Genomic DNA, 26,421 nt, shown 5'->3' on the forward strand with positions numbered 1-26,421 from the left:
CAGGCCATTATGCATCCAGATAGAATGCTTTCTATAGTGCAGCTGAATTTCCTTAGCCTCCTGAGCAAGAAGAGGCTTTGTTATGCCTTCTTGACCATTCATTCTACGAGGGAGGTCCAGAACAGATTTTTGGTTATCATCACTCCTAGGAGTTTGACGCTTTCGGCCCTCTCTGCTTCAGCTCCATTGATGTCAATAGAAATGTGTCCTCCTCCTTTCTTCCTGAAGCCAATGATCAAGTTTTTTTTTGTTTTTGACATTGAGAGAGAGATTGTTATCTTTGCATCACAACATCAAGCATCCTATCTACTTCCAGTATTCTGACTCATCATTGTTTGATATCCAGCCTAGAACAGTGGTGGTGCCAGCAAACTTGTAGATGGCGTTCATATGAAATTTGGCTACACAGCTGTAAGTGTACAGGGAGTACATTGGGGGCTGAATACACATCCTTGCAGGGTGCCAGTATTGAGCATTATTGTGGAGGAGATGCTGCAGAGCCGAGACCTAGGTCTCGGAGTTTTGAGATTAGTTTGGTAGGGATTATAGTGTTGAAGACAGAGCTGTAGTCAATAAGTAGGAGCATGACATAAGTGTCCTTGCTATCCAGGTGTTCCAAGGATGAGCGTAGGGCTAGGGAAATGGCATCCACCGTGGACCTGTTTCGCCAGCAAATAGCCAGGAATTGAGACAGGCTGGGATATGATGTAGCCCATGACTAACCTCTCAAAGTACTTCATGATTAAGGAGGTCAGAGCCAATGGGTGGTAGTCATTGGGGCATGTTGCATGTAATACCTTTGGTACTGGGATGATGGTGGTCTTCTTAAAACAGGTGGAGACTTCAGATTGTAGCAAGGAGAGGTTAAAGTTGTCAGCGAATACTTCCCCCAGCTGGTCCGTACAGGATCTGAGTACATGGCCAGGGACTCTGTCTGGGGCAGTCACTTTCTTTGAGTTTACTCTTAAGAAGGCCAATCTGATGTCTGCAGCGGTCATAGAGAGTATAGGTGCGTCCAGAGCTGTTGGGACAGGTGACACCACACCACTGACATTCTGCTTGAACCGAGCAAAGAAAGTATGGCAGACATCAGGGAGGGATGTGTTTTTGTCCACTATTTTGTTTTGCTTCATTTTGTAACCCGTTATGTCGCGTAGGCCTTGCCACAGGTGGCAGCGCATTTGGATTTCCAAAATGTGTTCAGTAGGTGCCAAGGAAAAGGTTATTGCACATGCAAATAGCTCATGGTCTCAAAATGAAAATGAGCTTGTATATAGGATTAGCTCACCAACATGAAACAGAGAGTCAGATAAATGGCTCATTTTCAGTTTGGTGGACTGTTAGCAATGAGTGCAGTAGGGTCAGTGATAAGATCTTGACTATTTGCAATATATGTTAATGAAGGTTCAGAAAAGGTTTACCAGAATATTGTGGGGAATGGAGAGTTTGAGTTTAAAAAATAGGCTGGGACATTTTCGCTGGAGCCTTGGAGGTTGAGGGGTGACCTTATAGAGGTTTATAAAATCACCAGGGGCAAATATAAGGTGAACAGCAAATGTCTTTTCCCTAGGGTGGGAGTCAAAACTAGGCGGCATATTTATAAGGTGAGCGGAGAAAGTTTTAAAAAGGACATGGGGAACAACATTTTACACAGTGGTTTGTGTGTGGAATGAACTGCCTGAGGATGTTCAGGGGGGCATGGTGGCTCAGTGGTTAGCACTGCTGCCTCACAATGCCAGGGACCTGGCATCGATTCCACCCTCGTGAGACTGTCTATGTGAAGTTTGCACATTCTGCGTGGGTTTTCTCCACATGCTTCGGTTTCCTCCCACAGTGCAAAAGATGTGCAGGTTAGGTGGATTGGCCAGGCTAAATTGCCCATAGTGTCCAGGGATGCGCAGGCTAGGTGGATTAGCCATGGGAAATGTGGGGTTACAGGGTAGGGTTTGGAATGCTGTTCAGAGGGTTAGTGTGGAGTTAATGGAGTAAATGGTTTGCTTTCACACTGTAGGGGTTCTGTGAAGTGGTTAATGCAGGTACAGTTACAATGTTTAAAAGACATTCGGGTAAGTATCTGAAAAGGTGAGGTTTGGAGGAATATGGGCCAAAGGCAGACAAGTGGGACTAGTTTCATTTGGGAGCATGGTCAGCATGGACTAGCTGTATGACTCTATGACTTTGACAGAGGGCCTACGTATATTGCAGCTAAATTTTCTAACAGGAATATGTGTAGGTTATTTGGCCCATCAAGGCTACTCTGCAGTTCAGTAAGACCAATGCTGATCTTAGCTCCACATTCCTATCAGCATCCACCAAAGTCCCTATCTATCTTGTAATGAATAAAGTCAATAACTCTGCTTCCACTGCTCCTGCGAAGAGAGTTCCACAGATGAACATCCGTTTGAGAGAAAAGTTTTCTCCTCATCTTTGTATTTAAAGGGAATTGTTATTTTTAAACTGTGCCCCCTAATTCCAGTCTCTCCCAATAAGAGAAAATATTCTCTTGGTATCCACCCTATCAAGTCCACTCAGAATCCTATATTTCAATAAAATCACCTCTCATTCTTCTACACTGCCATAGGTAATGATGCAGTAATTCGACCTTTCTTCATAAGATAAACCCTTCATCCCGGGAATGACTCGAATGAACCTTCTCTGAACCACTTCTGAATACAATTATATCCTTTTTCAAATAAGGAGACCAAAACTGCACACAGAACATTGTGAGAATATAAATGTTATGCAAAGGATACAGGATGTGAGTGGGGAAATAATTGACAAAAATGTATAATGTGGGAAAATGTGTGATTGTCCACTAAGGCAAGAAGAACAGAAAAGCATCATATTATTGAAATGTAAACAGACTGTAGAATAATGCAATTGAGTGGAATCTAGGTGTCTTGCTACATGAATTACAAAAAGGTATCATGCAGGTAAATGGAAGGCAAATGAAGTGTTAACCTCTATCACAAGCACAGAGTTCTTACTTCAGTTTACAGGATGTGGAGGTGCCGGTGTTGAACTGGGATTGATAGAGTTAAAAACACACAACAGCAGTGTTTTTGTTTAAAAACCACACAATGTGTAGGCAGTGAGTCCATGTGACATTTTATGAATTCCTACTTTGGAAATAGAACCAGTCTGACTCAAGGTTGGAATACAGACAGACTCTGACCTCACACCTTTAATACATTGTCTGAGCTGAGATGTCACCTTTTTTTTTGTAAAACCTTAAGTTATCTCAGGAATGTAACTTGAAAGAAGTTCTGGGACTTCATATTAATCAATCGAAACCAACATCTCCATTCTAAGTGATTAAAGACTTAACAGCAATCTAGGTTTGTTCAATACATTGCTTCAGTTGTATGACACTTTGATCTTTTACTATAAATTCTATGTCCTATGATCCTGCCCCACTAGCTACCTGACAAAGGAGCAGTGCTCCGAAAGCTTGTACTTCCAAAATAAACCTGTTGGACTATAACCTGGTGTTGTGTGATTTTTAGCTTCAGTGTATAGGGCATTTGTGAGGCAGCACCTGGAATACTGTGTATAATGTGTTCTCCTTTCTTATGGAAGGATATACCTGCATTGGAGGCAGTTAAAGGAAGGGACAATACATTGCTTTCTGGGATAAAATGATTGTCTTGTGAGGAAAATTTGAGCAGGGTAGACCAATACTCATAGAAATCTCAAAGAAGCAGAGATGATCTTTTTGAAATATGACCTTGCAGTGAGGCCTGATAGGTAGAGGGAAGGTTTCCTCTCATAGAAGAGTCTGGAATTAGGGGACACAGTTTAAATATAAAGGTTTGCCATTTAAAACAGAGATGACAAAGATTTTTTTTTCATTCTGTATACCACGTCCATGTCAACTTCTGCCACTGTCCCCCCTTTGCCACGCTATGCCCATCTGTCATGGGCTGTCATAACCCATAGACCCACTCATCTTCTGGCTCTTCATAGTCCCCAGGCCTATGAAGTACTAGTGCACATATCCCAGACCCCGCTTTTTGCCCCTCCTTCTTCATGTCAATTCACCTATTATCCAGCATGGCATTTTTCAGGAAGTAGTAAAGGAGTATTTTTGGAGCTACATTTATCTAGGCAAATGGGGAATAATCTGTCACATTCCTGACTTGTACCTTGCAGATGGTGGATAGGCTTTGTGGAGTTAGGAGTCGAGTTACTCAGCTACTGATCTACTCTTGTGGCTACAGGACTTATGAATAGCTCAGTTCAGTGGTAACTCCTACATTTTGATAACTCTTGACAGTTGTTGACAAGTCTTGACAGATTGCACAGTTCCAAGGGGTTTATGCACCATTTACATTAAATCTTTTTCACAATTAACAGTCCCAAAGAGCACATGATCAAACTATCCCCCACTCTCAAAGCATCCTGGGGCCATCTGTTGAGATATCTCAACTCTCTAAAGGGGTAACCTAACTATTCAAAAGAAATGCACTGGGAACAGACCTGCTCTTCGTAACCTCCTGTGCAAGGAAATATGTGTCTTGAGGAAAATGAAATGGGGGCGTACAATTATAGATCTCTAATGCAAAATATATACTTTTACATTTCTATCATTTGCAGTATTTTGCTTTTAAGACCTTGACCATTTTCTTGTTATTCTCTGAAAGGCCATAACTGAATGCATATGAGCATTTGGCAGGTTAAATTGACCCTATTATATGTAAATGTTACCATAAAATCCGATGAATTTTTCTGTGACTTTCTTTGTGTTTTAGAATAAGCCGTGTCCTGTATTCTCCAGGTTAAGAGCAGTTCGGGACCAAGTGAGATTTTATAAACAAAAGGTGGACGTACTGGACGACTATGAGCGACAGATCAGACAACTAAAAGATGAAGTTGCCTTCCTATCTGCAGAGAAATCCTTGCTGCAGGAAAGGTATAGTCACTTTGACCGTACCTACAGCCCCCAGACCTCATCTGATTTTAAAAGATTTTCTTCTTAGAGAAACATACTGTTTTGGTTTCCATGGAACACAAGGATACTTTTTGCAACAACTATTACACACGCAATTGAACTCACATATTTCATCAAGCAGGAACAGGTAATTTGAAGGAATTTGCTAATCTTCTCTCTTCCAAGATTACACGTGCTGAGGACTAATTTCTTCCATGAGTTTAAATTTCTAAAATTGCCTATTGACAATGGAAACAAAATGAGCACAATGAATTTTTGCCACTTTAAGTTTTGGACAGAAATACAACAGGTCAAAAGATACTCAAAAATATGCATCACAGCTGACTACGTAACCAAGACACACATACACACACACACAGACACGCACACACACACACGTTTGTTAAATGTGTTCAAGAATTTTTTTTTATCAACATGTGAATGTTCCTGCTAGAGAAGGAGCAAAACCAGACATACTCCTGTATCATAAGGCAGGGCAAGTGACTGAAGTAATAGTAGGAAAACATTTTGGGTCTAGTGACCATAATTCTATTAGTTTGAAAATAGTTATGGAAAAGGATAAGCCTTCCATAAAAGTTGAAGTTTATAATTGAAGTAAGGCAAATGTTAATGATATGAGACAAGAGCTTTGAAAAGTAGACTGTTCGCAGGTAAAAAGACATCTGCTAAATGGGAGGCTTTCAAAACTGTGATATATAGAGTTCACAGTTATTATGTTCATTTTAGAGTGAAAGGTAAGGTTGGGAACAATGGATGAATAAAGATATTGACATTTAGTCAAGAATAAAGAAGAATCAAAAATTAGATATAGACAACTGTGTTCAAATGAACAGTATAAAGAGTGTAAGGGTACTCTTAAGAGGGAGATCAAGAAGGCAAAGGGGAGATTTGAGATAGCCTTGGCAGATAAGGTTAAAGATAATCCAAAGAGAATCTACAAGTACATTAAGAGCAAGAGAGCATTAGAGAGAGAGAGAGAGAGGGAGTGTAGGGCCCCATCTTTGTGTTGAGTCTCAGGAGATGGGAGCAATATTAAATTAATATTTCATGTCAGTTTTTACTGTGGAGAAAGAAATGGAGGCTAGAAAACTCGGAGAAATAAATATTGACATTTTGAAAACAGTTTACAATACAGAAGAGGAAGTGCTGGAGGTCTTAGAAAATATAAAAGGGATACCAGGACATTGTAAGAAGTTAGGGTAGAAATTGCGGGACCCTTGCAGAAATATTTATATTGCCTATAACTATGGGTGCTGGATGACTGGAGAGTGGTTAATGTTGTGCCTTTGTTTAAGAAGGGATGTATTAAGAAGCCTGGGAACTATAGACCTGTGAGTCTAAGTTCGGTAGTGGGTAAGTTGTTGGAGGTGATTCTGAAAGATAGGATTTGTATACATTTCAATAGTCAGTATGGTTTTGTGCGAGGGAAGTAATGTCTCAAAAACTTGATTCAATTTTTTGAGGAAGTAACCAAGAAGATTGATGAGGGAAGAGCAGTAGACATTGTTTACTTGGACTTTAGGAAAGCCTTTGACAAGGTTCTGCATGGTAGATTAATTAGTAAAGTTAACTCAGGGATTCAGTATGAGCTTGCCAATCAAATACATAATAGGCTTAACCTGGGAGGGCAGTGGCTTAGTGGTATTATTGTTGGACTGTTAATCCATAGATCCAGGTAAAGTTCTAGGGACCTTGGTTTGAATCCTGTCAAGGCAAATGGTATAATTTGAATTCAATAAAAATCTGGAATTAAGAGTCTAATGACCATGAATCCATAGTCAATTGTCAGAAAAACCCATCTAGTTTACTAATTTAGGGAAAGAAACAGCCATCCTCACCTACACGTGACTCCAGACCCTCAGCAGTGTGATTGACTCTTAACTGCCTTCTGGGCAGTTAGGGATGGAGAATAAATGCTAGCCTAGCCAATGACGCAGTTACCCTGTGAATAAATTTTTAAAAATTAACAGCAGCAGAGAGTGGTGGTGGAGGGGTGTTTTTTGGATTGGAGGCCTGTTACCAGCAGTGTTCCACAGGGTTCAGTGTTGGGTCCATTTTTGTTTGTCACTTATATAAATAAGTTAGATGAGAATATAAAAGACATGGTTAGTAAATTTGCAGATGACACTAAAATTGGTGGTGGACAGTGAAGAACGTTACCCAAGATTACAGAGAAATCTTGATCAGTTGGGTCGATGGGCTAAAGAGTGGCAGATGTAGTTTAAATTGGATAAATGCGATATTGCATTTTGGCAAAACAAACAAAGGGCAGGACTCATATAATTAAAAGTAGGGCCTTTGGTAGTGTAGCACAGAGAGACCTAGGGGTTCAGCTACATAATTCTTTGAGGTTTGCATCACATATGGAAGGGTGGTTAAGAAGGCATTTAGCATGCTTTGCTTTCACTGCTCAGATCTTTGAGTATAGGAGTTGGACCATTATATTGAGGTTGCACAGGACATTGTGAGACATCTTCTAGAATACTGTGTCCAGCTCTGATTGCCCTGTGTAGGAAGGATATTATTAAGCTAGAAAGTGTTCAGAGAAGATTTACCAGGACATTGCCAGGAATGGAAGGTTGGAATGTCTGGAAAGGCTGGCTCATTTTTCTATGGACCATAAGGTAGCCTTATAAAGGTTTATAAAATTGTAAGGGGTATAAGATGAATGGCAGGTATAAAGGGTATTATGTGAATTGGGTGGGAGATTTCAAGACCAGGTTGCATATTTTTAGGGTGAGAGGAGAAAAATTTAAACAAGGTACAAGGGACAACATTTTTACAGAGGGAGTGGTTCATATGTTGAATGAATTTCCTGAGGAAGTGGTGGATGCGGCTACTGTTACAACATTTAAAAGACATTTGAATAAGTACACAAATAAGAAATATTTGGAAGGATGTGGGCCAAGTGCAGGCAGGTGGGTCTAGGTTTGTTTGGGGATTATGCTTGGTATGGACTGGTTGGACTGAAGGGTCTGTTTCTATGCTGTATGTCTCAATGACTCTAAAACAGACAGACACACTCATGTACACAGACACACTGAGGAACATATACCAACACACAGACACCCACATACAGACACACATAGACACACAGACACTGACGCGCAAGCACACACACAGATTCACACACAAACACCTACATGCACAGGCATACAGACATGTGCACACACACACACGCATGCACAAATATATGCACACACAGACGCACAAACCCACAGAGACAAACAAGCCATAAAATTTGTATAAAACAGTTGGGAGAGGGAATCAAGATCTTATGTTCCTTTCTCCATCTTAGAGATTCAGTGTGTGGTCAATGTTTTAGATGAAAACAACTAACAATGTTTACACCAGAATTAAAGTTGGGGCTAACTTTGTCTATGCGGCTTAAGCGAAGGTGAATAAAATAACTCCACAGAGGCTGGAGGCCAGTATCCTGTCACCAGGTCACCGTTTATGTGCATGTGCGTCGTACTTGATACTAGTGGCTTCTTGAGAGCCCATTCTCAGAATGAACAGAACCTCTTACACTCCTGTTTATATCAGTCAGTCAGGGCTTCCTGATTGGACCAGGTTTACAGCCCCAGTCAGGGAGCCATATTCTATAAGGCCCACCTGGCTTTCTTTGTTACAAATACTACATTAAAGTCCTCAGGATTTCGAGATAAATATTAACCAGCTTCTATTGTTTGATGAAACCTAATCCTTGGCAAAGTAACTATGGTGAAGGAGGAGAGGAGCTAATATTTTCCTGGGTACGTGTTAACAGTAGACAGTTTTGCTTACTGGTGGAGTATATCAGACAATTGGAGACATTGCTATGCTACCTGGATTGTATGGAATACATCAGCAGACCCTCTTATACATAAATATTGCCTCCAAGGTTCCATCATTTAACTTTGGAATAGCTTCATCTATTTTAAAGATGTTTTGCCTGTGGAAAGTGTTTTTGAACATTTTGGTTCGCAGCCATGGTCCTGATCTCCAGCTGCTGTAGCATTATATTATTGTGTGATTGCATTGTACAATAACAAAAGGTGGGTCTTCCAAATTTTTTCTTTTGTTTTAGTAAATGTTTCAAATAAAAGAAAAACTAATCTATAAATAGGACACCAAGCACTCCCACTACCTTTTTGCATTGGACCTCAGAATTTATTACACACAATGTTGCAAGCCCCTTCATTCTTTTTTAAAATCTGTTATTTACTCATGCAACGGTCGGATGTTTTTAGGTCCATGCTATTCAGAAGGAGACTATTTAGCCCAATGGTCATGATCTGCTCTTTGTCAAGCAATCAAATTAATTCCATTCCCTTGCTGTTTCCCAAGAGTCCTGTTTCTTTCCCTTCATTACTACTTCCCATTTTGAAAAGAAGGAACTGTGGTTAGGTTGCAGATCAACCATTGACTTAATTAAATGGCCCATTCATGATTCAATGTTTTTATTGTTCTGATCTATTGAGTTTATTTCTTTAGGCAGGATATTCCAGATCATGACAATTCAAGTAAAGAGGTCCTTCGAATTACCCCCTCCAACACCCACCTCAGCCAACTTTTTTACCACAAACCTTAGACTTGTGTCCTCTTTCTGTGACTTTGAATGAGCTGAGATTTGCTTGTCATTTAATGGCATGAATTCTGAGTTGTCTTATTCTCAGTTGGCCCAGTTATGATATTAGACATGAGTGCTGAGACACTCAAACTGAGATGTACAAATGAAAGCCAAGGCTAACGTTCAATGACATATTTAGTAAAAACTATTTAAAAGTGATAATGTACCAAAGTATTAAATAAGCTGTGTGGTTTCCAATAAATTTTTAAAACATTAATATATGGAGTACCTTCCTCTCCTTTCTTGTCCATTATGTTTCAAGGTGAATGGTGCATGACCATGGGCAATGAATACAAGCAGGTTATCTGATGACATGGGCATCATAGCTGATTGTATAATCACCCTATTCTTGAGTGCACTTCCAGCAAGGTTGGATAGGAGTCAGAAGCAAGAACCCTGTCAAATTGCATTCTCTTTATCCCGGTTACTATCATTATGAACATGAGTCGCTTTTTATGGAGGCTGGCTGGATGAGATCTAAAAGACAATTGTGTATATTGCAACATTACTAGCTTCAAAGCAGTTGATAACTTAAAAAAAGTCAAAGGCACTGCAAATCTAATCATTGAGGCATAATTTTCTCCATTGTCTATTTGAGGCCAAATTGTAAATGTAAGAATGATGTTTATGTTTTTGTTATAAATAATGATAATAAGAAATTGTGGCCCTCTGAATCAAGTAAAGGACAAGGTGGAAAAGCTTGCTTTCTGCTCTTTGTGTATCAGAAGTATAAACCTGTTCTGTATAATCAGTTTATTCACAGATGCAGAAGAAATAGCTCCATAGAATAAGGCAACAGAGAAAAATGAAAGCAGCAAGGTTTCAAATCTAAAATGCATTTTAAAAATGCCACAATATTTATGTTGAAAATTCTGACCATGAGAAAAGATAGAGAGAATCATTGTGAACTGTCCAAATTTGGTTTGTTTTCTTGCACCCCACCTTCAAGAAATAGCAATTGCCTGGAAAATGATATAAACAGGCTATTTATAATTGCAATTCTGAGTGCTGTTCCATTTTTACCTTGGGACATGTGTAATTCCAGTGATTTATTTTCCATTTTTAGAATCTTAGGACGTCGTTCTCCCATCTCTTTTTCCTCTCTGACCAGTCACTCACCGACCAGTAGCAAACTGACTAGTGCCTCTCGTCATGCTCGATTGGTTTCCCGCTTCAATGATCTTTATGCCAATGAACGTCTGAATGCACAAAATCTCCTCAGACGATATGTTGATGATCTAGAGATGGTGCAAAAAATAATTTTCATTGCCACAACAGTAAGTAGAAAATCCTGACTTCCGTATTGCAATAAGGATACAGAATTGCTGAGGAAATGGGGCAGCAAGGTGGCTCAGTGGTTAACACTGCAGCCTCACAGTGCTAGGCCTGGGTTCGATTCCAGCTGTGGATATCTGTGTGGAGCTTACACATTCTCCACATGTTTGCATGGTTTTCCTCTGGGTGCTCCAGTTTCCTCCCACAGTCTAATGATGTGCAGGCTAGGTGGATTAGCCATGGTATGCATGGGTATACGATGGGGGCTGCGTCTGGGTGGAATGTGCTACAGAGGGGCAGTACCGACTCTAAAGGCTGAATGGCCTCTTTCCATGTTGTATGGATTCTATTGAACATGCTTCAATTTTGAAGAATAATACATGTACTGAGTGGGTACAAGTCTCAAGAAAATTTTAATAAGGAAAGGAAAGATGACCAGATGGAGGTCTAAGTTATGAATTTGTTCAATAGGATACCGAGAAGGAAAAGGTTTCTACTATGGACAAGTGATAAGGAGAAGTCATAAAATTCAAGTGAATCACAAATATATCTAATCAGAATTCAGAGGGAATGTCTTTACTCAGGGTAATGAGAATACGGAACTTGTTATAATAGGGAGTTGAATAAAATTGTGTCAATGTTTGAGGTTGTGTTAGAGAAGTATGTGTGGGAGAAAGCAATAAAAAGATATGCTCATTGCATGAGGTAAAAGGAAATTGGAGGAGGCTGATGTGAGCATGAAGAGCAGCATAGATAGTTCAGGCTGAATGATGATTCTGAAGTGCTGGACAGGAGGCTGCTAAATAAGATAAGATCCCATGAGCTTTGGGGCAAAGTACTGGCATTGATAGAGGATTGGCTGACTAGCAGAAAACACAGCGTAGGGATAAAAAGATCTTTTTAAGGAAGGCAACTGGTAACTAGTGGAGTTCTGCAGGAGACCATGTTAGTACGACAGCTATTCATGTTATACATTAATAATCTGGATCAAGGACAGAGGACATTGTTGCTAAGTTTGCAGATGACATAAAGATAGGTGGAGGGCCAAATGTTGAGGAGACAGGGAGGCCGCAGAAGGATTTGGACATGCTAGAAGAGTGGGCAAAGAAATTGCAGATGGAATACAATGCGAGAATATCTGAGGTTATGCACTTTAGTAGGAAGAATAGACACGTAGGCTATTTTCCAATTGGGGAAAAGCTTCGGAAATCTGAAGCACAAAGGGACTTGGGAGTCCTAATACAGGATTCCCTTAAGTTTAACATGAAGGTTCAGTTGACAGTTAGGAAGGCAAATGCAACGTTAGTATTCATTTCAAGAGCAGAAAGGTACTGCTTAGGTTGTATAACGCTCTGGTCAGATTGCATTTGGAATATTGTGAGCAATTTTGGGTCCAGTATCCAAGAAAGGACATGCTATCATTAGTGGGAGTCCAGTGGATCTTTTCAAGAATGATCTGGAGAACTAACAGCTTGTCATCTGAGGAGCAGTTGAGGACTCTGGGTCTGTCCTCATGGAGTTGAGAAGGATCGGGGGATCCAAGAGTCCTGAATAGACTGGATATGGAGATGATGTTTCCATTACTAGGAAAGACTAGGACCTGCGTGCAAAGCCTCAGAGTGAAGGGATGACCCTCTCAAACTGGGATGAGGAAGAATATTTTTCAGCCAGAGGGTTGGTGTATCTGTGGAACTCATTGCCATAGAGGGCTATGGAGGCCAAGTCATTGAGTGCACTTAAGACAGAGATAGATAGGTTCTTGATTAGTAATAGGTTCAAGAGCTACATTAAATGAGTGCTTCACCTCCCAAACATGTGCCCATCCCTCCAGGAATTACGTGAATGAATCTCTCCCATCAGGTTTGTGGGATATGTTCAAATAACGACTGAAATCAAAGAGTGGTAAGAAAAGCCTCCTTTATTCAACAATCGCAAGTAGCACAAGTTTGAGGCAGCAAGAGAATTCCGAAATACAATTCTTACAATAGCCTATTTATACACAGCTCTTACATATATTAAAATTCCATTACTATGGTGTTACATTACTTTAACTATAATGCAAAGGTTTGAGGGGCTTCTGTCCTGGGAGTCAGGAGATGGGTTAAAATTTGCTAAGTGTTGGCTGATACTTCTGATGGGATGAAGTGTTTGTCTGATCTGCTTGCATAATTAAGAGGTGTTAGTCCTTTTGTTTATTAAATTAATAAATGTTAGTAAAAATATTCTAGGCCTGTATGCTGTAAATAAGTTAGAAATTGTACCTGTACTTAATAAATGAATGCAGGATACTAAACTGATTACCGCAGCTAAATTGTGAGATTTGTTTACTGTTTGCTGGTGTGAGTTTCATTCATTCATGCAATTTCACATGAGCGCTGTACTGACAGTTAGTTTCTTAAAGGGATAAAGGCCCAGTTAAAAGGTATTTAACAAGTGCATATTAATTGGGGAAACTGTCTGGTGTTCTTCAATCTATTTAGGTCCGGGAGATGGTTGGTAAGAACTGATTAATATTATAATCTTTTCAGGAGACATGATGGTGGGGATGGTACAGTACTGTACGCTACGCTTCTTCCGAAGTAGCAAGGGCTGATAAGGTGTGAAAATGCAGTAATGGGTTTAAAAGAGTTGTTTTGAGTAGAAAGATTAGATTAGATTACATTACAGTGTGGAAACAGGCCCTTCGGCCCAACAAGTCCACACCGACCCGCCGAAGCGCAACCTACCCATACCCCTACATTTACTCCCTGCCCAACACCATGGGCAATCTAGCAAGGCCAGTTCACCTGACCTGCACATCTTTGGACTGTGGGAGGAAATCGGAGCACCCGGAGGAAACCCACGCAGACATAGAGAGAACGTGCAAACTCCACACAGTCAGTCGCCTGAGGCGGGAATTGAACCTGGGTCTCAGGCGCTGTGAGGCAGCAGTGCTAACCACTGTGCCACCGTGCCGCCCACAGAAAGGGTTGTTTTAAATTTGGACTATCTTATGATAGTAAAATATACTACAGAACTGTGGTTTTATGAATGAATGAATAAAACCGTATTATAGTCGAGAGTTATGAATGAATGAAGTGGGAACATGTGTTCGCTTGTGAGTGGGCTAGTAAAGGAGTTATGGGCGAGTAAACATAAAGCATTTGTGAGTGGGTTAATGAAGGGACCCAGAATATAATATCTCTCAGGTTGCTATCCCTACCTTAGCTCTGAACTGGCCTTGACCATAATTGCAAATTATGTGCTTTGACAACTGATTGGAAATATTATTCTGTATCTCACTGCTCACATGTTGTGCCTGACCTGTCGAGTGTTTCCAACATTTTCTTTGGTCACAGTTGATATCCTGTGCATTATGACCACATCACCCTCCTCCAAAGCTGTTCTGCTATTGGCACACCCACAGGAGTTTACTTTGCTTGGTTCCACTCTGACTTATTCAAAGATAGCCAGATTATTTGCAATAATGGCCTCTCTGCAAGTTCTCATACTGTTACCTCTATAAAACTTTAAGGATCTGTCCATAATCCCCTCCTCTTCCTTAATTACATGCATCCCCCCCAGCAGTGACACCCACAGATATTTTTTCAGTTTACATGTGACAACACTTTGCCCTCTTTCTCATTGCATTTCTGCATCTTTGTTCTCAGAAGTATGAGAGGAAACTTATCCTGGGGATTAACAGATACTTTGAGAGAGGTATTAAAACTTATTGAAGAATGGGCAAAAATAGAAAAGACAATCTCCAGTGCTTGAACAGTCCAGAATGACATTGATATAAAACTAAAAGAAAATGCTCAGTATGCTTTGAAGTTGTAGGTAGTTGTAGTTGTAAAATGCACTCCTAGATTTTGCAAATAAAGCAGAGAACATGACAACTTTAAGGATAGTTTGAATAGGTGTTTGAAGGAAAGGGGAATAAAGGAATTTGGCTGCACATGATTAGGTTCACTCTTTTTTTGGAGGATAAAAAAGCAATCTGGACAGGTCAGGCTGGATTGAACATTTGTGTTGTAATTTCTTGTAATTTTAGATTTGCAGGTAATTTGGGCCTGGAAAAGGGCCAGTGTAAATGTGCCTAACATTATACATCATGTGGATATGCTACAATAGTTTTGTGAGGCAAGTAACTGTATCATTGTTTATAAGGTGGAGAAAAGTCCTTTTCCAACGACAGTGTAACTTTAAGGTCATTATAATATTTGATACAGTAACACATGTTAGCACTGGGTGGCAGTGCAGACAGCAGTATTTCTGCAGCTGGTACTGGTTTTATTTGGAGTGTGGACAATGTTCATTTTCACTTCTCTACCATTAAGGAAGTGGTGAGATGTTTAAGGTTGGAGACTGGGAAAAGAGCTAGTACATAAGTGGCAGCCGGACTACTTAAGGCAAAAAGTCAGAGGGTAATGAAGAAAGGAAAGTGCTAGTTGTTGTAACAAAGCAATTCAAGGTGTTTAAGTCAAAATGAGAAAATGTTGTTGTGTATTGGTATGGTCTCAAATTTTGAGACAAAAGTTCAAGTCCTATTTGGTCCAGAGCTGAGTAATAACATCCAATTAGGAATATCTATAATACAAAAGTTGGAACATGGTAATACAGTGAGATGTGTAGAAAATGTGAGGCTTAGTTTTTGTTGTTCCATTAAAAATTGGTGCTGTACAGTTCGCAGATTCCTGTCTTAACTTTTCAATGAATCTGGTCATTGACTGCTGGGAATTATCGTGAATTGGAACCTGGATGTTATGAATGCCACAATTTATGAATAATGAAAGGCAGTACAGACCTTGCAGCTCCTGACTGGCAGAGGATTGGTAGGATCCCTCATGGGAGGGATACATCTTTCCTCTACCAATTCTATCTCATGCAAGCACTTTTTTCCCCAATTTGAGGCAGCATTTTCATTGCTGGGTATATCCTAGACAATGTTCAAACTGGGTGGACAACTTGCTTTCAAATGCTTTCAGAACTTACATGCACCAGCCATTAGTTCCAGGATGTCAACTCAAAGCAATAGTTGAGGGGGGTGTGGCATTCATGGTGTGGTGTCAGGGAGACATAACAAAGAATAACTGACTACACAGTTGTTGTATCTTTAAATGTAGCATTTTTGAAATGGGTTAGTTTAGGCCTTCTGCTTTGTAGAAGCGCCGTGATTACTGGAAAATATCTTTTTAACATAAGATAATTTCACAGCCTTTCAATAAGAGGGCAAGGAACCATTGAATTAGAACAGCTTACTTATAATGAACTGAACCATTTTCTCTCTCTAGTAGTGGTAACTCTCCAGATATGGCTTTTGTTTTTAGCCTTCTAGAACTTCACCTTAGTACAATTCTTCCTGTGTAAGTCTAGGCAATGAATATCTGTGGACTGTACACTGTGAAAGCCATCACATCCACCTGAAGTAGCCATATTACACCATGTACACAGCAAAAGACTCCTACTTAGCACAGAGAGAATAAGCAGGAAAATGTATTTATTATGCTATTATGGCAGTGGTATAAAGATTATTTTCATCCTTCAAATTTTATATTATTTCTTATGAGGAATATAGCACACAAATGGGCACATATACCAGATTGAACTGCAGGCTTAAGTCAGTAAAATGCAATGTTAAGAAAAGTAGGAAAACGTCTTAATAAAAACAGACACACAAATGTACAGGTTCTTGTTTCTAATTTGAATCTTGTTGCCATTAACATAGGAGGCATTCCAAGCAGCCAAAATGGCATTCCGACAATTCAAACTGCGGGTACGGAAAACACTTTCTCCTTCTCACCACAGACTAGAGTCACTGGATGAAGCTGTAATGGATTATATCATTCGTAACCAGGATCTCTATGATGTTCAGTCCAGCATTGATGTATGTATGAAGGAAAGCAAACAAAAACATGTATCAAGTGTCACATTTGTATAATTTATTCCATCATACTGTTAAAGATAAACCAACATTTGCAATACATTTTATTTCCAAAACATAAGAAACCCTACATATTGTCACAGAATAAGATAAAAGTCCATTGTGTTAAGGGTTGTATTATAGCATGGATAGCAGATTGGCTAACTAAAAGATTTTGGGTAAAGGGGCATTTTTCAGGGCAGCAACCTATAGCCAGTGGAGTGCCAAGGGGATGAGTACTGTGGTCAGAATTACTTTAACTATATGTTAATAACTTGGTTGGTGGAAATGAATTTACAATCGCCAAGTTTGCAAACAACCCAAAAGCAGATGGGAAGGAAGTGGTGAAGATGTCATAGAGTCTACAGTCTACGTAGGAGATATGGACATTCTGAGTAAATGGGCAAGAACTTGGCAGATAGAACATAATATGGGAAAGGTGAGGTTGTTCATTTTGGCAGGAAAAATAGAAGAGCTGAATATTATTTAAATAGGGAAAGACAACAGAATGGTACAGCACACAGGGAATTGGGAGTCTTGTGCATGAATCACAAAAGGTTAACATTCCAGTTCCGTGGGTAATAGGGAATGCAAATGGAATGTTGCCCTTTATTTCAAAGGGAATGAAATATAAAAGTAAGGAAGTGTTCCTCTTGTATCCACAGTATTTATTTATATGGTTAGTTCAGTTCAAATTCTGGTCAACCGTAACCTCCTGATGGTGGAGCATTCAGCAATGGTAATTCCATTTAACACCAAGACATAATGGTTAGATTTTGTCTTGTTAGAGATGGTCGTAGCCTGTGACCTGGGTGGTGCAAATGTTATTTGTTACTTATCAGCCTCAAGTTTTCCTTTGAAGAGATACATTCAGTGAGAGAAAGCAGATAATGAGCCCAGAATGGTTGGGATGAACTTTACATAGGATTAGAGTAGGTCATTAACATGTTAAATTGGTTCTGTTTGTATAAACTAGCTCTCTCATAATTTGCTCAATGCATAGAAAAGCAGCTTTCGAGAAAACTGTTTGTCACCCAAGTACTGTATGTCAGTATGCCAGCTGCCTTGACATAATCTAATGTCCATGAAAATACACACACCTACCAATTTATCCCCAACGTAAATTCAGCAGGAGTCCACTTAGGGCTCAGAATCTGGGCAGATAGCTTGGTGTGATAGGGAAGGTGATGGTCTAGTGATGTTATCATTAATCTATTAATCCAGAGAGCCAGGAAATGTTCTGTTCATGCAGGTGGTGGGAATTTGAATTCAATAAAACTCTGGAATTAAGAGTCAATGGATGACCATGAAACCACCATCAATATCAGAAAAGCCGATCTGGTTCACTAATGTCCTTTAGGAAAGGAAAGTGCCAACCTTACCTGGAATGGTCTACATGTGACTCTAGACCACAGCAATGTGGTTGACTCTTAACTGACCACTGGGCAATTAGGATAGGTAATAAATGCTGGTCTAGCCATGAACATGCACATCCCATTAATGGAGAAAGAAAAGTTTTGAGAATATTCACTTGGATGATCCCAGGTACAAGGTGGAATTGTCTTATGAGCAAAGCCTATAAGTGTTAGGGACTACCCACTGAAAGTCTAGCCTGTTTTGGCGAAGTTTTTTAAAATTGCAGAGCGATCACTGGTTGCACCCACCTTAAAGATTGTGCTGTGATGTTGGAGCTGGAACCCACATTGTAATCAATTATCTGGAATATTTGTAGTGGACTTACAGACACATGTAACTATAGAATAACCTGCTTAAAAAACCCCTGTATTTCAACAGGATGTGATACGCAGCATGAGCATCAATCCAAAGATTTCCCTTCCATCTGAGGTCGACTTCATATTGATCAGCAGTTTTATCCGTGACGTGTGTCGTGTAGCCTTTGCCATGCAGACATTGGAGCCTCCACTTGGTATTGCCTTCACAACAGATGGTGAACTCTTCAATGAGAAAAAGTGAGAGTCGCCTTCTAGTTATGAAAATGAACTAAACCTTAGTGTTTCCAGTCAACAAGTAGCCTCTGACATATCTCGAGAAAGAATGAGCAAAGTAATGCATCATTGTCCAAAGTTGCTGCTCCATTTCCTGAAATCACAGCAGTAGCTACACTCAAGAAGCACCAACTGGCTGTAAAATACTTTAAAATTTTCTGAATGTCCAAGATACTTGACAAAAGCATGTCTTTTAGGGAACCAATTTTCATGTCAGAGATATTACATTCATAAGAAGACTATGCATGTCAAAAGTTCATGAATGGTGTCCTAGTTGAAGAAGGACTGTCCCCATTTTGGAGAAGGAAAGAGTCTTAATAGATTAATATAATTTTTATATTTTAATTTTAAATTACAAAAGTTTCAGAGTAACCAACGGGATAGTTTTGAGATACTTTAAGCTGAAGTTAAAGCACATGGAACATGGAGGGAATACATTGACATGTGTTGAGAATTGGTTAACAAGCAGGAAGCAGAATGGGAATAAATGGATTTTTTTCTGAGTGGCAGGCAGTGACTAGTGGGGTACTGCAAGGATCAGTGCTTAGACCCAGCTATTCACAACATATGTAAATGACTTGGATGAGGGAACCAAATGCAATGTTTCCACATTTGCTGATGACACAAAACTGGGTGAGATTTTGGACGATGCGAAGGTTGCAAGAGATTTCGGGGTAGTTTAGATAGGTTGAGTGAGTGGGCAAACACATGGCAGGTGTGGTACAATTGACTGAATATGAAGGTGCACACCAGTGTGAAAAACAGAAAGGAAGGGTATTATTTATATACTGGTGTATTAGGAAATATGGATGTACAATGGCTGGTGTCAAGGACACACAGATCCTATTAAAATAGACAGACAGGCCTGCAAGCAATCGGAACAGCAAATGGTATATTGGCCTTCAGCGCAAGGCAATTTAAGTTCTGAAGTAGGGATGACTTGTTGCAGTTATACAGTGCCTTGGTGAGACCTACTTGGTGTATTGCATGCAGTTTTGGTCTCCCTGTCAAGAAATGATATACTTACCATAAAGGGAGTGCAGTGAAAATCCTCAAGATTTGCACTGTAAATATGCCAATGTTTATCTACTTAGATGGCTAACAATTGTTTCTAGACTCTATGTTTTCTTTTTAAGGGGAAAACAATGCATTAATCTAATTTTTACTTTCTCTGCAATAAAGTAGTCATCATAGTCCAACTGGACCATAGGACTGTGCTCTCATTAGACAGAGAGGGGGGGAGAGAGAGAGAGAGAGGGGGGGGGGGGCAGACAGACAGACAGAGACAACTAGTAGTGGTTTATCCTGAGGGTCGCCATGCCTCAGATGAGCGGAGAGGTTGAGAAGGAGAATCCATCATGATAATTTCAACTGGTGTGGTGTTGGCATCACTGTGCATCACAAAGCAGCCATCCAGCCAACTGAGGTAACCCAAACCGCAAATTGGAGGAACAACACCTCATCTTCAACCTGGGCAGCCTACATTGAGTTCTCCAATTCTAAATAACCTCCCTTCCCTCCCCTGACTCCCTTCCCAGCCCCTCACCATCCCCTCTACTGCTCCCTGCCATCAACCGGATTCATTCCTCCCATTGACCAACCAGGTCATACCCTCTACCTGTCTCCACCTATCCCCACTTCACCACCATGCCCCCACTCCCCCCCTTTATCTGCAGCTCCCCCCACACCCACCCCCAGTCCTGAAGAAGGGTTACACCCAAAATGTCAACTTCTCCATCTCCTGATGCTGCCTGGCTTGCTGTGTTTTTCCAGCCTCCTGCCTGTCTAATTGAGTTAACTGACCCCTTTTTAGTTTTTCTGCAGTAAAAGTATAATTGAAAGGAAGCAATTCTGGAAAGCTGATGTTAATCATGCATTGCTAATGAAATGAAGCTTTTGGGCTTCTGAATTACTGTAGACTCATGAGGTGTCACTTAGATGATCTCTTTTTTTTCAGTATTGTTTTAATTATTTTGCATTTTGAGCAGGAATTTCTTTCTGTCAGAGGGCAGTGAATCTGGAATTCTTTGTACCATGGAGTGCTGTAGAGGCAGCTTGGTTAAATTGATTCAGGGCTGAGAAAATAATTTTTTGATTTATTTAGTTATTCTCACTTCTCTCTATGAGGTGAGTGACCCTTTGCTCTGAAATTATGCCTTCTGGTACTAGACTGTCCCATAAGAGGGACAACCTGTTTGCACCCACCCTGTCAAGCCCACTAAAAACCTTATATGTGTCAGTAATGTATCCTCTCTAAGCTTCAATGAGCCAATGAGTACAATCCCAACTCCTTTCCTTATAAGACAGATTCAACCTAGCCAACCTTCTCTGAACTGCATTCAATGCCATTATATCTTTCCTTTAATAACAGGATCAAAACTGTTTACAGGATTCTGAGTAAGATCTAACTGGTGACTTGTTTAGTTTTAGCATGACCTCGCTATTTTTACACTTCATTCCCTTTGAAATAAAGGTCGGCTTTCCATTTGTCTTCCATATTACCTGCTGAGTTTGGATGCTAGCTTTTTTGTGATTCATGCACGGAGACCCCCAGATTCCTCTGTGCTGTAACGTTTTGCAGTGTTTCTTCATTTAAATAATTTTCAGCTCCTCTGTTCTTCCTGCCAAAGTGCACAACCTCACATTTCCTCATAATATATTCTATCTGCCAGATTTTTGTCTCCTTACTTAACATGTCTATATTCCTCATAGACACTTCGTGTTGTCCTCACCACTTGTCTTCCCATTATTTTAGACCAGACATTAAGTACATTAAGGAGATCCTAAATCTTATTTTTGTTTAAAGGCCAGTGTAAGGCCCTATGTTCCAGATATAATTTGATTGCTTCACCACTAAGCTTTAATCACCACACGTTATTCTTATGAGACAGTTAACACACAGCAAAAGAAACCATTGGCATAACTTTATAGAAATTATGATTCTCACGTGCCGTGTTTCTCCAGTCCAGAAGAAAGAAACAATCTGGCCCTTTTGATTTTTAAGAGGAATCCTCACTGTCTAAGATGTCAACTTTAGCAGCCAGCAGAAAGCTTCTCCTACATGAAGGTAAAACTAAAATACTTCCTGGCTCTATGTAAGCCCTGACCCTGCCCACTCATTATTTAAAGAAAACCTAAGAAGAACTCAAAAGCTGTTTACCAACTGCCTGGCTGTAGGAGACATTTTGTAACCTTTTGTGATAACATCTGGCTGCAAGAGAAACAGCACAGAACAACTCTCTTAAAGGCACAGTGCCATCAAAGCATCTACTTTAGCGTCATCTGTAAACTTAGTGACAGGATATCCTGCAAATCATTAATATTATTTTGTAAGTAATTGTGGCCCAGGACTGATCTTTGCAATTCTCTTTTCAGCATTAAAGTGCATCAAAACCTTGGGTTCCTACCTTAATCTGTTTTGATATTGAACAAAATAATTGACATCTTTAACTTTAAATTGATTGTTTTTAACAGCTCAGAAATGAATGGAAAGTTATGGAATTTAACAAAGAATGTGTTGGCACTTTTTTTGCAAGGGACAGTTGGTAAATTACCACTTGCGTGAAGAAACTGTGAAACATGAGGAATTAAAATTAAAATTTTAATTAATTTTAATTAAATTAAGTGAAGGACATGGTGAAATGTCATCTTATTGGGGAGGCTTTTAACTTTAAAAATCACTCAGGTCAGTACACAGAACTCATCTGCTCACTTAACTTTTTCCCCAAATACAATAATACATTTCAGTTTGTCTCTCCATTCTTAACATTGTTGTTATAGCCACAAACAGTTAGAAAGTAAAAGAAAGAATTGTTCTTTCACAAACCCAGGACAAGCCAAAATGCTCCAACAACCAATGAAGTAACTTTGAACTTTGCTAACATATGAGGTGTAATGTAAGGAAATATACCACACAGTTTTTACACAGCAATCTGTTTTAGTGGTGATGTCTGAGGGATAGATAACAGCCAGAACACATGATTTGGAGATGCCGGTGTTGGACTGGGGTGTACAAAGTTAAAAATCACACAACACCAGGTTATAGTCCAACAGGTTTAATTGGAAGCATACTAGCTTTCGGAGCGACGCTCCTTCATCAGGTGATAGTGGAGGGCTCGATTGTAACACAGAATTTATAGCAAAAATTTGCAGTGTGATGTAACTGAAATTATACATTGAAAAATTGATTGTCTGTTGAAAGGCTTAACAGCGTCGCTCCGAAAGCTAGTGTGCTTCCAATTAAACCTGTTGGACAATAACCTGGTGTTGTGTGATTTTTAGCCAGAACACAAGCAGTGATAGAAGGTTATGAGGAATGTGGCTGCCCTGCTGTTTTTCAAATCATGCTATGGTAGTTCTAACATCTCATTAGCACAAGAAATTGGGATTCCGAACAGCATAAGCCGCATTTAAACGTCACTGGAGTGTCAGTGTAGGTTTCATTCTCCAGTTTCTGAGCTGTAGCTTGTTTGAATATACAACTGCCTGACCCAGAGGTGATAGAGCCACAACTGAATCAAGATTGACACTTAAATTAGTAAAACATTCAACACATAGCATTTTAATGGAAACAAGAGAGAGAATGAAAATATTTACACAAGAATACCATACATTTGCAAGTGTTTATTATGCAGATTTATTGTAAGGTTTTTTTTTTGCACAATTCAGACTGGACCTTCTGTGAATGTAGAATTTTAAAGTAAATAACCATTTTTTCCATCCCTCCAGGTATCGCCGCAGCTATGACTCAGATTTCACTGCACCGCTGGTGGTTTATCACATCTGGCCAGCCTTGATGGAAAATGACACTATCATTGCTAAGGGAGAAGCATTCACAAAAAGAGGCGCTCTGGTGAGCTGGCTAAGCTGTTGAGGAACAGCTAAAAGTAGACAGTTAAAAAAGACCAACAGATTGTGGGTTATAAATCTGACTCTTACATTTCAAATTGCTCTATGGCTTTAGCCCCCACCCCACCCCACCACTCCCAGCTCCCCTTCGGCCAGCAACCCTACCAAGATCTTTGCATTGATTTTCAAGTCCTGTACTGCTGCAGTTCTGAACAAGAGTCACACTTGAACATTCACTCTTTTTCTCTCTCCACAGGACCTACTGAATTTCTCCATCATTTTCTGTGTTTGTTCCAGATTTACAGCATCCACAGTGTTTTGTTTTTCAACATAACTTGTACCTATCAGGAGAATACATAAGTTCTTCACAATTAATAGTTCTAACTCTTGAACATGAATGTTGACTTCTTCGGAGGACAGAAGGAAAGAAAAGACAGGCTTGTCACAAATATTCAAGGAGCAGCCAGTCAGGGAACAACAGGTCAAAGAAATGTTTGGTTTGGAGACAACCAGTGGAAGATTTCATGGAGCTGCCTAGAGATCTCCAAAAAAGAAGGCAGAATCCATTGGGATTATTTATGCTGGTTTCAGAGAATTGTTTAATACTGATAACAGCTTGGAAACCTATGACTATACAGGGTCTACTGAAATATTTTCCACTCCTTTCTACATTGAAGGTCTTAATGCTGACCTGATGTTAGCCCCTCTATTATTGCAATGGAGGTCCTGGATTCAAAGCAGCTCTCCATGCTTGAGGTTTTGAGACAAGGAGACCCATTTCATTTATGACTACCATATAGTCATAGAGATGTACAGCACAGAAACAGACCCTTCGATCCAACTCCTCCATGCCGACCAGATATCCTACTTGCCAGCACCCGGCCCATATCCCTCCAAACCCTTCCTGTTCATATACCCCATGGTAAACTAATAAACTAATAGAGAAAGTGAAGTCACATGGTGTGCAGGGTGTTCTAGCTAGGTGGATAAAGAATTGGTTGAGCAACAGGAGACAGAGAGCAGTAGTTGAAGGTAGTTTCTCGAAATGGAGAAAGGTGACCAGTGGTGTTCCACCGGGATTAGTGCTGGGGCCACTGTTGTTTGTGATATACATAAATGGTCTGGAAAAGGGCACTGTTGGTCTGATCAACATGTTTGCAGATGACGCAAGGACTGGTGGAGTAGCAGAAAGCATAAGGGATTGTCAAAGAATACAGGAGAATATAGATAGACTGGAGAGTTGGGCGGAGAAATGGCAGATGGAGTTCAATCCAGACAAATGTGAGGTGATGCATTTAGGCAAGTCTAATTCTAGAGCAAATTATATAGTGAATGGAAGAGCCTTGGAAAAAGTTGATGAGCAGAGCGATCTGGGAGTGCAGGTCCATTGTACCCTGAAGGTGGCTGCACAGGTGGATAGAGTGGTCAAGAAGGCATATGGTATGCTTGCCTTTATCGGACAGGGTATTGAGTATAAGAGCTGGCAGGTCATGTTGAAATTGTATAAGACTTTGGTTCAGCTGCATTTAGAATACTGTGTACAATTCTAGTCGCCACATTACCAAAAGGATGTGGATGCTTTGGAGAGGGTGCAGAGAAGGCTTACGAGGAAGGTGCTAGCTATGAAGAGAGGTTGAGTACGTTAGGGTTGTTTTCATTAGAAAAAAGGAGATTGAGGGGGACCTGATTGAGGGTTACAAAATCATGAAGGGTATAGACAGGGTGGATAGAGATAAGCTTTTTCCCAGGGTGAGGCATTCAATAATGAGAGGTCATACTTTCAAGGTGAGAGGTGAAAAGTGTAAGGGGGATACATGCGGCAAGTATTTTACACAGAGGGTGGTGGATGACTGGAACATGTTGCCAGCAGAGGTGGTAGACGCAGACATGGTAGATTCATTTAAGATGGGTCTGGACAGATACATGAGTAGGTGGGGACAGAGAGATACAGATGCGTAGGAATTGGGCAACCGGTTTAGACATTAGATTTGGATCGGCTCAGGCTTGGAGAGCCGAAGGGCCTGTTCCTGGGCTGTAACTTTTCTTTATTCTTTGTTCTTTGTACCCATTCAGATGCCTTTTAAATGTTGCAATTGTACTAGCCTCCACCAATTCCTCTATAAACTCATTCCATACATGTACCACCCTCTGCATTAAAAAGTTGCCCCTTAGGTCTCTTATATCTTTCCCCTCTCCCTTAAACCTATGCCCTTTAGTTCTGGACTCCGCCACTCCAGGGAAAAGTCCTTGTCTATTTACCCTTTCCATGCCCCTCATGACCTCCAGAAGGTCACCCCTCAGCCTCCGACACTCCAGGGAAAACTGCCCCAGCCTATTCATCCTCTCCCTATAGCTCAAATCCTCCAACCCTGGCAACATCCTTGTAAATCTTTCCTGAACCCTTTCAAGTTTTACAAAATCTTTCCGATAGGAAGGAGACCAGAATTGCACACAATATTCCAAAAGTGGCCTAACCAATATTCTGTACAGCCGCAACATGACCTCCCAACTCCTGCACTCTGACCAATAAAGGAAAGCATATCAAATGCCTTCTTCACTATTCTATCTACCTCCGACTGTACTTTCAAGGAGCTATGAACTTGCACTCCAAGGTCTCTTTGTTCAGCAACACCCCCTAGGACCTTTTCATTAAGTGTATAAGTCCTGCTAAGATTTGCTTTCCCAAAATGCAGCACCTTGCATTTATCTAAATCAAACTCCATCTGACACTTCTCAGCCCATTGGCCCATCTAATCAAGATCCCATTGTAACCTGAGGTAACCTTCTTTGCTGTCCACTACACCTCCAATTTTGGTCTCATCTACAA

General features: G+C 40.3%; 1 protein-coding gene and 1 long non-coding RNA gene across 3 annotated transcripts in view; one reads left to right on the top strand and one right to left on the bottom strand.

The window, feature by feature from the left end:
* spata18 (spermatogenesis associated 18) overlaps positions 1 to 26,421 on the top strand; it is a 67,720-nt gene that overhangs the window by 28,200 nt on the left and 13,099 nt on the right. For both annotated transcript variants that reach the window (XM_043691102.2, XM_087988040.1), the window contains exons 6-10: positions 4,778 to 4,912; positions 10,630 to 10,840; positions 16,546 to 16,704; positions 18,535 to 18,710; positions 23,475 to 23,598. In XM_043691102.2, coding sequence (XP_043547037.1) covers positions 4,778 to 4,912; positions 10,630 to 10,840; positions 16,546 to 16,704; positions 18,535 to 18,710; positions 23,475 to 23,598 — 805 coding nt within the window. The remainder of the gene's footprint in view (positions 1 to 4,777; positions 4,913 to 10,629; positions 10,841 to 16,545; positions 16,705 to 18,534; positions 18,711 to 23,474; positions 23,599 to 26,421) is intronic.
* The window catches only part of LOC122550433 (uncharacterized), a 53,861-nt gene continuing 44,033 nt past the window's right edge, over positions 16,594 to 26,421 (bottom strand). Inside the window, exon 3 of the long non-coding RNA XR_006311854.2 lies at positions 16,594 to 16,679. This is a non-coding gene — a long non-coding RNA (uncharacterized LOC122550433). The remainder of the gene's footprint in view (positions 16,680 to 26,421) is intronic.

The sequence above is a fragment of the Chiloscyllium plagiosum genome, unplaced genomic scaffold (genome assembly GCF_037043375.1).
Source record: "Chiloscyllium plagiosum isolate Xiang-an unplaced genomic scaffold, Cpla_swu_hap1 HiC_scaffold_1, whole genome shotgun sequence".
NCBI lineage: Eukaryota > Metazoa > Chordata > Chondrichthyes > Orectolobiformes > Hemiscylliidae > Chiloscyllium > Chiloscyllium plagiosum.